This window comes from Panthera onca, chromosome E2 (genome assembly GCF_046562875.1).
Source record: "Panthera onca isolate mPanOnc1 chromosome E2, mPanOnc1 haplotype 2, whole genome shotgun sequence".
Classification (NCBI taxonomy): Eukaryota; Metazoa; Chordata; class Mammalia; order Carnivora; family Felidae; genus Panthera; species Panthera onca.
In genome coordinates, this window is record NC_138353.1 from 30,858,916 (window position 1) to 30,871,078 (window position 12,163).

Consider the following 12,163-nt stretch of genomic DNA (forward strand, 5'->3'; position numbering starts at 1 on the left):
CTAGAGGCTGGAAGTCCAAGATCAAGGTTCCAAGATTCAGTGTCTGGTGAGAACTGCTTCCTGGTTCATAGACAGCTGTCTTTTTACTGTCCTCACAATGAGCGAGGAGGCAAGGAAGCTTTCTAGGGCCTCTTTTATAAGAGCACTAATCCCATTCATGAGGGCTCCACTTTCATGACCTGATCAGCTCCCACATGCCCCACAGCCAAACACCATCACATTGGGCATTAGGTTTCAACATAGAAATTTGGAGGCGGAGCACAAATATTCAGTCCGTAGCACTCAGATTTCTTCTGTGTAGTAGAGGAGACAGTAATTAACAACACTAGACACTGTAGAATAAGGCACCAAACTGTTACCAAATGTTCTATCTTAAGATTTCAGGAAGCAGGGCGGGGGGCGGGGATCAATAAAAATAGCAGTTGTCGAAGGACTTCATGAAGAAGATTGGACCTGAGCAAATTTCTGAGGGGTAGGTCAGATTTTAAAAGATAAAACAGTTACATTCATAATCAGTGTCAAACCACCATAACTTTTGTAAGTTGTGTAAAATACCCTTAGTGTGGAAAGGAAGTTAACTGCTTTTAGTCCTTTGATCTGCCGGAGACTGGTAGAAATATCAGTGAGCCCTAGTGAAAAGCCTGATAGACTGGATTTTATTACCTGTGCACAGTTTTTTGCAAGTTTATTTGAAAATATTACCTCCAAGGCCCCTCTGTCCTAAAAAGTATCGGATTTGATGACATAGATCCTATAGGAGCCTATTTTATTTCTGGTGGTATAGTATAAGGAGGCCCAGTATACACTAGTAATTTCCTACTCACAGCTAGACTTATTAAATACCAAGGTTGACTAATTTCCCTTCACATTTTCATGAAGTCTGCTTTATTCATAACTTGACTGTGATTAATACCCAACAGGCTGAGTCTGTATGGCCTCTTCCGCAGATGGACCTTGTTGGCCTAGAATACAGAAGCATTTTATAAATACATTTTAGAAGACTGACTTTATAGCGTCCAGATCTCTTTCCAGGTGTAGGAGCTTCTTTAATCTTAGACACCATTAGTGGGGTTGAATATTTCCAGTAAACGCTAAGTAAAACCAAAGACTCCTATTTTCTGTAAAAAGGTACCTGTGAGTGTGTTCATAAATAAAATTCTGTTTGTGTATGATAGTCAGTAGCTACCTCTAGCAGGATTATAACTGATTTTTATTTTCTTTACAATTTTCTAAACTTGCTACAATTTTATATTTGTGATCAAAATAAAATCACAGTTGCTTCTACATAGCACCCACACCTGGAATTGGGCCGGGCCACAGCCTCTGGCCTATGGACCCCCTGCAAAGTGAACGAACTTCAGGCCTTCATGAAAATGTGTAAGCAGGACCTGAGTGTTCTGCACACCAAGGAAATGCACTTCCTGAGAATGGGTGGTGAGCGTGGCGGGTTAAATACCACCTGCTACAGTGAAGAAAAAACAGCTAGTAAGAAGGTGGAGGAAAACATAAGACAGATGAACCATCAAGCACGGAAAGTCATCTAGAAATTGACAGTGAAGGTGTGATTGAACCAGATAACAATGCCCCTCAAGAAATGGGAGATGAAAATATAGAGATGAGTGGGGAAATGATGGATCCAGCAAATGATGAAATAGTGGCTGTCATTGGATGCCCTAAATGATGATGAGTTGCAAAAGGCCATTGATTTGTACCCAGATGCCATCAAGCTGAATCCTCGCTTGGCCATTCTGTGTGCCAGGAAAGCCAGTGTCTTCATTAAATTACAGATGCCAAACACTGCCATCCAAGACTGTGATAGAGCTATGGAAATAAATCCTGACTCAGCTCAGCATTACAAGTGGCATGGGAAAGCCCAGGCTTCTGGGCCATTGAGAAGAAGCAGCACGTGACCTTGCCCTTGCTTGTAAACTGGACTATGATGTAGATGCTAGTGCGATGCTGAGACAAGATCAGTGAGGGCCCAGAAAATTGCCAAACATCAGAGAAGGTATGAGTGAAAATGTGGAGAGTGAAAACACGAAGAGCGAGAGATCAAAGAAAGAATAGAAAGTAGGGTTGAGAAGGCTTGGGAAGAATACGAGAGAACCTGGAGAGAGGAAGAAGCTAGATGACAGAAGCTCAAACTGGCTCTTTTCTAGGTGCTTTCCTGGGGGCAAGCCAGGAATGGCAGGAATGCCTGGGCTCAGTGAAGTTCATAGTGATCCAAAGGTTCTTACAGCCATGCAGGATCCAGAAGCTCCGGTGGCCTTCCAGGATATGGCCGAGAATCCAGCAAATGTGTCAGATATCAGAGCAACCCAAAGGTTATGAATCTCCTCGGTAAATTGTCAAATTTGGAGGTCAAGCATAATGCCTTTCTGACAAGTAAAACCCTTGCTGAAGGAAAAGCAACTTAGATCACCTCATGGGCGTCACAGTAGTACAGACCTGTGTAGTGACCTCGTGGAGCTGGGGTGCTATGAAGATGGTCTCTACCCCTCTGCCCCACATGCAACCAAAACATTTTATAGTTGTTTCCCACTGGCTATTCATTCAGGTGGGGTTTTCCTAGTAGCAATTACTAGGAATCCCTGCTAGGAATTTTACGCCTTAAACATATTTAAAAACGAGTTTTAAAAGGATGTGTTAATTCCTTAAAAAAAAAAAAAAAGAAACATAGTTGTTAACAACTGCTGATAATTTGTTTACTGCTTCTGCATTGAATATATATTGCCTTTCAAGTTAAAAAAAAAGTCAATGAAATACACCTCGCTTTGGAGGAAAAAATGAAAAGTGCCAGTAATGGTTTCTATGAGTCTGTAGTATAGTTTATACACCCCTTCATTCTGTTTTCTTCCAGGAGTTCCTAATGGGACTTGTATTGCCCTCTGAGGAAACAATTGAAGGCAGTTTTGTTTGTTATCAGTGATTGTAGATGTGTAGGGTAGATGGGGGCCAGTCAAGAATGCTAAATTTAACTGCATGCAGCTCCACACAAGATACATTTTTTTCATGCAAAACGGGAGTACCAGCACCTGCGATAAGGAAGTATGGCATCTCCTAGAATACTTTGGGAGGTGTAGTTTCTGTTCAAAGTATTTTATATTTATACGTTAGTAAAACTACAGAATTATACACAGTTTATTTGTGACTCAGCAAGACCTTTAAGTTGGATACTTTTTTTTTTTTTTTAATTTAAAATTTTTTTTTAAAAAATTTTAGGACATGTTCCAGGGATCCAACACAGGCTATTGCCAACAGATTGAAAGAAATGTATGAAATATATTCTCAGCATTCCCAGCCAGATGAGGATTTCAGTAATTCAACTAAAGGTACAGCTTAATATTGTCTGTATTGTTCATTTTTGAAGTTTAACTACAGGGTCCTTTCTTGGTAACTAAATCAGAAAGATGAAGAAAAGATTTATGACTTTAGATTGAGGTCTGAGATACGGATATCCAATTTTTTTTTGTCAACCAAGTAGTTTCTGGGCCTTTCTCCATAAGAGAAATTTTAGACTGGTTGGACTTCTGGTACTTTGTTTGCAAAATCTTTAGTTTCACTTGTAGACTAGATACTATTAAATATAGAAGTATAGTGATTCTTTAAAATATTAAGAATAAGTTCAGAAGATATAGCTGTTTCATGCTCAGACCTGTTCTAGAAGTTGTTTGATGTTATGAATTAGAACCAAGTATGAGTAGAATAGCAAACCAATTGTATACCTCCTAGCATACAGCCGTTCAATTCAAACTTACAAAAAAAAAGAAAGACTCTTAATGGAATGCTATTGCAGTTTTCTCAGTGCAAATTTCATTTCATAATTTTAGAAAATTTTGAGCGTTAGTATGGTTACCATGAAGAAAATTAAGAAATCTTAGGAATGATGGGAACAGCAGGTGTAAGAAGTGCATGTATAGGAAGTAATTGGTTGGTTTTTATATTTTATTTCATGGGCAGGGGATGGGATAAACTCTCACTTTCTACAATAATTTCTTTGCATGTGACTGTTTCTTTTATTATTTATGCAGAAATTGCCAGCAAACATTTTCGTTTTGCAGAAATGCTCTACTATAAAGTATTAGAATCAGTTATTGAACAGGAACAGAAAAGACTGGGAGACATGGATTTATCTGTGAGTAAATGACCAGTGTATTGATCAGCACAATAAAATTTAATTCCCTTTTGGCCCTACCCATACAGAACCCAAACTAAACAAAACAAAGACAAAACCATGGCTCTGAGGGAGTGATTGGCACCTAAGGAAACTTGTGTTCTGAGTCTCCTTACCCCACTTAGTGTTTCTCAGTGCAGTAGGCCATGTGCTATAACTCATGGTTTCTATGGGCCCTAAGACTCTGTAGTCAAGGATTAAAACATTCAGGAGCTTCTGGGTGGCTCAGTCAGTGAAGCGTCCGACTATTGATTTTGACTCAGCTCATGATCCCACAGTTCGTGGGTTTGAACCCTGTGTTAACCTCTGGGCTGACAGTGGGGAGCCTGCTTGGGATTCTCTCTCTCTCTCTCTCTCTCTCTCTCTCTCTCTCTCTCTCTGCCCCTATTCCCCAATAAATAAATAAACATTTTAAAAAAAGGATTGAAACATTCAGACTTAACCTGAATTGAGTTTTTAGAATACATGAACTTATTAACCTGTATACTCTCCTGACAAGCCTTGGGTAGCAAGAATAAGTTGAGTGTTGACTCGATAGGACTTTAGCATCGACATTCAACCAGTGCTCTTTGATGAAGGTGATTACTTTTTGTAGATTTTACTAGCCAAATATAAATTGATTTTGAAATAAGTGGTATTTACTTAAATGACATCAATAAAAATTTTTAAAAACTTTTTTTTTTTTTCATAAAGTATTTATTTATTTTGAGAGAGAGAGAGCAGAAGGGGCAGAGAGAGAGGAAGAGAGAGAATCCCAGGCAGGCTCTGCATTATCAGTGCAGAGCCTGAGGCAGGGCTCCATCTCACGAACCTTGAGATCATGACCTGAACCAACATCAAGAGTTGGACACTCAACTGACTGAGCCACCCAGGTGCCCTAAAAACTATTTTTTAAAGTAACATTTTAGGAAAATTTTAAAATTGATAATTGTTCTAATTTCTTGTAACTATTTACATTTCTTTTTTATATGTAAAATTATGACTGTTGGAATTTAAAAGTTGTTAATGACAGATTTCTAAACTTTGAAATATACAGAAGGGTGTATAAAACATAGCTGCAGTTTAGGGGGTGATAATAATTATTGGATACGTGTATACTCACTTAAGAAACTTATTAAAACAACTTTTTTATTGTAAAATATACATAACATTTAACATTTTAAGCATTTTTTAAATGTATAATTCAACAGCATTAAGTACATTCATGGTGTTATGCAACCCTTACCACTAGCCATCTTTAAAACTTTTTCATTATTCCAAACTGGAAGTCTGTACCCATTAAACAGTGACTCCCCATTCACTTCTTTCTCCAGCTCCTGGTAATCTCTACTTTGTCTCCACGAATTTACCTATTCTAGGTATAATCATACAATATTTATTCTTTTGTGTCTCATTTATTTTACTTGGCATCATGTTTTCAAGGTTCATCCATGTTATCATATGTGTCAGAACTTTATTCCTTTTTAAGACTGAATAATATTCAGAATATTATCCATAATATTTAGTAGTATTGTCTGCCTTTTGTCAAGTTGTAGGAGTTCTTTATATAGTCTGGATATTAATCCCTTATCAGATACACGATTTGCAAATATTTTCTCCTGTTCTGTGGGTTGTGTTTTTACTTCATTGATGGTGTCCTTTGATACAGAAAAGGTTTTAATATTTTTAAAAATGTTTATTTTTGAGAGAGCGAGTGAGTGTGCACAAGCAAGGGAGTGGTAGAGACAGAGAGGGAGACACAGAATCAGAAGCAGGTTCCAGGCTCCATGCTGTTAGCACAGAGCCCAACGTGGGGCTCGAACTCATGAACCATGAGATCATGATCTGAGCTGAGGTTGGATGCTCAACCAATTGAGCCACACAGTCACCCCCAAAAGATTTTAATTTTGATGAAGGCCAGTTTATCTGTTTTTCTCCTGTTACCTATGTTTTTGGTGTCTAAATAACTTTAATTCAAAAATAGTAAATGTTTATGTATAGAGTTGGAAAATTAATAAGCAAAAACAAAAAGGAAAATGTGATTATGTGTCCTGAGATAAACGTGTTGACTTTTGATCCATGACGATCTAACCAGTCACCTGCCTTCCTTCCAGCTGTCTTTTTATGAGAGTGGCCTCTAACTATAAATACTGTTTTGTAACATCTTTCCATATTATTATTCCTCTAAGCAGCAGGGTGTATGTATATTTTTATTAGGGATGTAATTTTTTATTACCTATATTTTACAATATGTAAGATTTTTAAAAGTTCATATACATTCTTTTAATACTTGTTTTTGCTAAAACATGGTCTTATTTATAAAGTTAAGAAAAGTTTTATAAGGAAGTTAAGCACATACTTCTCACTAACTCAGAAAATTACATGCTTTGGTATTTTTATTTAACTTGACTGGGGAAGAAATGTCTTGTTAGAGTAGGCTTATGTTTCTAAATGTTAATAACTTTGTTTTGTAGGGCATTCTGGAACAAGATGCATTCCATAGATCGCTTTTGGCCTGCTGCCTTGAGGTCGTCACTTTTTCTTATAAGCCTCCTGGGAATTTTCCACTTATTACTGAAATATTTGATGTGCCACTTTATCATTTTTATAAGGTATTTAAAAAAATATGACACTTATGAGGAAATTATAGATGAGATGAACTTCCTGTTGTTCAGCAGCTAATTCATTTTGCTACCTACGTACATTTCTTCTCTTTTCTTTTCTTTTATTTTTTTTCAATTTTTTGAGAGGGAGTTTGAGCAGGGGAGAGCGGTAGAGGGAGAGAGAGGGACAGAGAGAGAGAGAGAGAGAGAGAGGGAGAATCTTAAGTAGGTTCCATGCTCAGCATGGAGCCTGACCCAGGCTCAATCCCACAATCCTGGGACCATGACCTGAGCTAAAGTCAAGAGTGCAGTGCTCAACTGACTGAGCCATCCAGGCACTCCTTTCTCTTCTCTTTTTAATTACATATTTAGTAAGTTCTACTCTATTTGGAGAGAAGAAATAGAACAGTCTTAAGAGCCATTTAAATTCTTTTAAGATGGTATGAAGACTTGTTTTTGGGCAAAACCTTCATTTGATTCTTCTTTTTATCTGATAAAAGCTTTTAGAATGCTTTCATTTTATTAGCTAAGTAGCCTTCAAAAAAAGTGGCAAGCATATCAGTAGCTAATCTTATATAGCAACCTTTTTTATTTTATGGAAATAACAATGAAAGTATCCTTCAGAAGAAAATAAAAATTATCTTTCACATGTTATATAGAGGTGCAGAGTGATAGCATTGATTTGGTAGTTGTTTCTGTCTTGATATTGATTCAGTATATGAATTTATCTTAATTCTTTCTAATGTAGTAGCAAAATCAGCTTTTATAATGGTATGGATTGAATGTTTAGAGTTTTTATTTGATTATTTTTTTAAGTAATCTCTACCACTCAACGTGGGGCTCAAACTCATAACCCTGAGATCAAGAGTCAGATGGTCTACTACTGAGCCAGCCAGACAGCCCTAGAGTTTTTAAACATGAAGTTTTGAGAGTAGTATTTTTCAACTTCAATAAGTAGGCATCTTTTTTCTTAGAAAATTGTTTAAAATATACTGTTATACCAAAGATTTTATATAATTCCCACGTGCATTTTATATAATAATTATTTATAAAGACAGTGAAAGGAAGACCAGCTATTTCAAAATAGTACTATTCTTTAGGCTTCGAATTTTGATGAGTTAATGTATCTATAAACATGTATAAAGCAGCATCTGAATAAATGTATCCATTTTACTTCACACTTAAACAAGTTTGTGGTGAAAAAAATTATTAAACCAGAATATTTTTTGTTATTTCAGGTGATAGAAGTATTCATTAGAGCGGAAGATGGTCTTTGTAGAGAGGTGGTAAAACACCTTAATCAGATTGAAGAACAGATCTTGGATCATTTGGCGTGGAAACCAGAGTCTCCACTCTGGGACAGAATTAGAGACAATGAAAACAGGGTTCCGACTTGCGAAGAGGTTTGTGAAAATACCTTCGCATCTTTCTAGAAGAAAAGTATATCAGTATCAGTCTATTTATATTCCTGTTTCACCGAGAGCAATGAAACTTAATGTCTTTCTTATTTATGGGAAGTGGGAGGGTGGCATTTAGGTTTGATGTGGTATAGTCACCCCTGTATCTAAGAAGAAACCCCTAAAGCTATGACTCAGAAATAATTTGTGATTGTGCCAAGGTTTCAGTGACAGAGTAAGAATGCAGTATTCTCTCTTAATTTTCTGTACATTAGAGTGATTGATATTCTAATTCTCTAAATTGGTAATGAAGATGGATTTGTATTTAGTATTGTTATTAGTTTTGAATTTTTTAAGCCTGCCAGAATTTTTGTCCACTTCAGTATGAAAATGAAAAAGACAACTGATTTTATTTAGGTTGAATAACTGATGAGCCAAGTTTTCTTTTGCCTCAGATTGTTACTGTATTCTAATTAAAATGCTTTTTTGAATAATGATATTCTGTGCATATAATTCTTTATAGGTTATGCCACCTCAGAACCTGGAAAGAGCAGATGATATTTGTATCACTGGCTCTCCTTTGACTCCCAGAAGGGTGAGTGAAGTTCGTGCTGATACTGGAGGACTTGGAAGAAGTAAGTTTAAAATACTAGGGGGGAGGGGTGCCTGGGTGGCTCAGTTGGTCGGTTCAGGTCATGATCTCACAGCTCTGTGAGTTCGAGCCCCACATCGGACTCTGTGCTGACGACTCGGAGCCTGGAGCCTGCTTCGGCTTCTGTGTCTCCCTCTCTCTCTGCCCCTAACCCACTTGCATTCTGTCTCTGTCTCTCTCAAAAATAAACGCTAAAAAAAAAAATTTAAAAATAAAAATAAAATAAAATACTCACGGGGAGCATTTGGGAGCCTCATATCTGGGAATTGAAATTCTGTAAAACTACAAGTGAAGTTAATAGGGTTTATATAGAAGATAATATTCTGTGCATTATAGTACCACATGGATCACTTAAAAGTTAATGCTCTTGAAGAATATTTAGGAACACAGTAAGATGCATGAAATAACGAATGGCTTTACAAAGAGAATACAGTATATTAATGTGATTACTGTATTTTAAGTGTGTGTTTATATATAAGCATACAAAAGGGCTGAAATGGAAAAACCAAACTGTTAAGAATGATTATTATTGGATGATAGAATTCCAGGTGCTTTCTATAAATTTTTTAAGATGAATATGTATTACTTTCAAAATCAGAAGAAACAGCAAAGCTTCTTAAAGATAGAGCTGTATGGTGCAATTAGGTGTAGGCAAGCCAGTGAGTTAAAAGTACTGAATGGCCCGAGTGTGTTCAGCTTTGACTCTTGTCAGTTGAGCTGTGCTACACTGGTTAATACGACAGCAGTGCTGACCCAAGAAGTACAGAAAAGAGAAGTTTTGCTATTCATAAGGTTGTATTTAGGCAGCTTTTTTGGTTTTTAAGTAACTTCTTTGCCCATTGTGAGGCTTGAACTCACAACCCCAAGATCAAGATTGCATGCTCTATTAACCAAGCCACTCAGGCTGCCCCACCAGGAAGTTCTTTGTAACATCTTCCAGGTGTAAGCTTTAAGCTTATGTTCAGAGAGTTCTAAATCCTTGGATGCCATTAGAAGGTATTATTGTTTCTAGGTCAACCTTTTAATATAATTGATAAGAAGAAAGATCAGTTTTAAAATTAGACATCATTGGGTGCCTGGGTGGCTCAGTCGGTTAAGCGTCTGACTTTGGCTCAGGTCATGATCTCATGGTTCATGAGTTCAGGCCCCATTAGAGCTCTGCACTGACAGGAGCCTGCTTGGGATTCTCTCTCTCCCTCTCTCTCTGCCCCTCCCCCATTTGCACACATTCTCTCTCTCTCTCTCTCTCTCTCTCTCTCTCAAGATAAACTTTAACAGAAAAATAATAAAGAATAAAATCAGGAATCAGTTTATATCAGTGCATACTCAGTAAATAAGGATGATCTCTGAAAGTTTCCTCGTTTTTTGGAAGAGGAATCATAATGGCTTAACTGTTTTTCTGCTTCCCTGATCTATGGGTTAGGACTTGCCTTTAAACTTCATTTTCTTTATACTTACCACTTCTCCATTTTCGTGATGTTTCTTAATACTTTACAAGATAATGATCATAATGCATTCCTCCCAACTGCACTTTGTTCCAAATACAAATCTGGTAAGTTTGTTCGCTTCTGTGCCATTAGAAATTGAAATGTTAAGCTATGGTCTGTCAGGACTGCTCCTGTCACTCCCCTTATGGCACTCCCTACAATATATTTTTAAATTTAAAAACCCACTGATGTGCAGATTTTATAGCCAGACATGGAGGAGGGTGGGATTGCTGCATAAACATTAAGCCACTAGTGTGAATATTTAACAACAGACTGAGCCATAATAGTTCAAGTTTGTTTCTATTTGGGATGATTAAGCTTCAGAAAGAGACAGTGGTGATGGTTGCACAACATTGTGAATGTAATTAATGCCGCTGAATTGTATACTTAAAATGGTTAAAATGGCAAATTATACATTATATATATTTCTGTTAAAAATGAATTAACATAATATACCAAAAACCATTGAATTGTACAGTTTAAGTGATTAAAATGTATGTGAATTACATCTCATTCAAGTTTTAAAAATAAACTAAGCTTGAGTCCAACTCACATATATCTGTTCTTGCTGAAGAACATTATTGAGTCCTAGTAATTTTCTATATGTGGAAAAACACAAAGATGAAAATTTATAAAACTGGGGGAAATGCTCCCAGATGATACCACAGTAATATCAAGTCCATCATGTCCCCTTATCGAGTAGTGGCTTCACAGTGAAATCACATTGCACTCGAGTGGCAGGTAAACATTGAATATAGTCAAAAGTATCCTAGGAAAATAGAGTAATTCTTTAAACTGCCCCTAAATCATCAAGGCCCTGTAGCAGTGGAGGGCAAAGTTTGGTTCGATGCAGCAGAAGGTGGAATGTAGGAGGGAGCACTGTGGAACAAATAGAGAAGAATTCCTGTGTTTAAATTTTGTTCTTAATAGTGTTCGGTTGAACTTTCCTTAGTTGAGCAGAGCTATGATATGACCCCTGTGATGTTTGTTTATGAAGTATTTCAAACACTGATTAGTTTTGAACATAACAGCTTGGATGTAAGATCTCAGTTTCCTTGAGTTAAACTGTTTTTTGGTTTTTTTTTTGACCCTAGGCATGACATCTCCAGCCACATTATATGACAGATACAGCTCCCCGACAGCCAGCTCCACCAGAAGGCGGTTATTTGTCGAGAATGATAGCCCCTCTGATGGAGGGACACCTGGGCGCATTCCCCCACAGCCCCTAGTCAATGCTGTCCCTGTGCAGAATGTATCGGGGGAGGCTGTTTCTGTCACTCCAGTTCCTGGGCAGACTTTGGTCACCATGGCAACAGCCACTGTCACAGCCAACAATGGACAAACAGTGACCATTCCTGTACAAGGTGAGGAAGGCAGAGTTGGATGTTGAGTTCTTTGTCGGGGGCCTTTATTGGAAAGTTACCTGAGACTTGGCTGGAATGACCATATGAGATAAGAGTGGAGAGGGGAAGGAGGTTGGGAGGGGAGAAATTGGAAACCCGTGCCTGGAGAACCTTTCATCATCATCATTTTCTTCCTAACACATTATAGGTATTGCGAATGAAAATGGAGGGATAACATTCTTCCCAGTCCAGGTCAATGTTGGAGGGCAGGCCCAAGCTGTGACTGGCTCCATCCAGCCCCTTAGTGCTCAGGCCCTGACTGGAAGTTTGAGCTCTCCACAGGTGACAGGAACAACTTTGCAAGTCCCTGGTCAGGTGGCCATTCAGCAGATCTCCCCAGGTGGACACCAGCAGAAACAAGGCCCACCTTTAACTGGCAACAGTATTAGGCCCAGGAAGACCAGCTCTTTATCGCTTTTCTTTAGAAAGGTAATTTTTCATGTACCCTTCCCAGGGCAGAGCTTGGTA

The 12,163-nt window shown here is 37.8% G+C and overlaps 1 protein-coding gene and 1 pseudogene across 7 annotated transcripts in view; both read left to right on the forward strand.

Annotated features, from left to right (window-relative positions):
* Positions 1–12,163, forward strand: part of RBL2 (RB transcriptional corepressor like 2) — a 55,488-nt gene that overhangs the window by 22,303 nt on the left and 21,022 nt on the right. For all 7 annotated transcript variants that reach the window (XR_009615371.3, XM_060650771.3, XM_060650772.3 and 4 more), the window contains 7 exons: positions 3,223–3,332; positions 4,032–4,135; positions 6,628–6,765; positions 7,995–8,159; positions 8,677–8,788; positions 11,387–11,656; positions 11,844–12,124. Coding sequence is in view for 6 of the 7 variants with exons in the window: in XM_060650771.3 (XP_060506754.2) it covers positions 3,223–3,332; positions 4,032–4,135; positions 6,628–6,765; positions 7,995–8,159; positions 8,677–8,788; positions 11,387–11,656; positions 11,844–12,124 (1,180 nt within the window). In the remaining variant the exon portion in view is untranslated. The remainder of the gene's footprint in view (positions 1–3,222; positions 3,333–4,031; positions 4,136–6,627; positions 6,766–7,994; positions 8,160–8,676; positions 8,789–11,386; positions 11,657–11,843; positions 12,125–12,163) is intronic.
* On the forward strand, positions 98–3,210 carry LOC132691286 (putative protein FAM10A4; annotated as a pseudogene).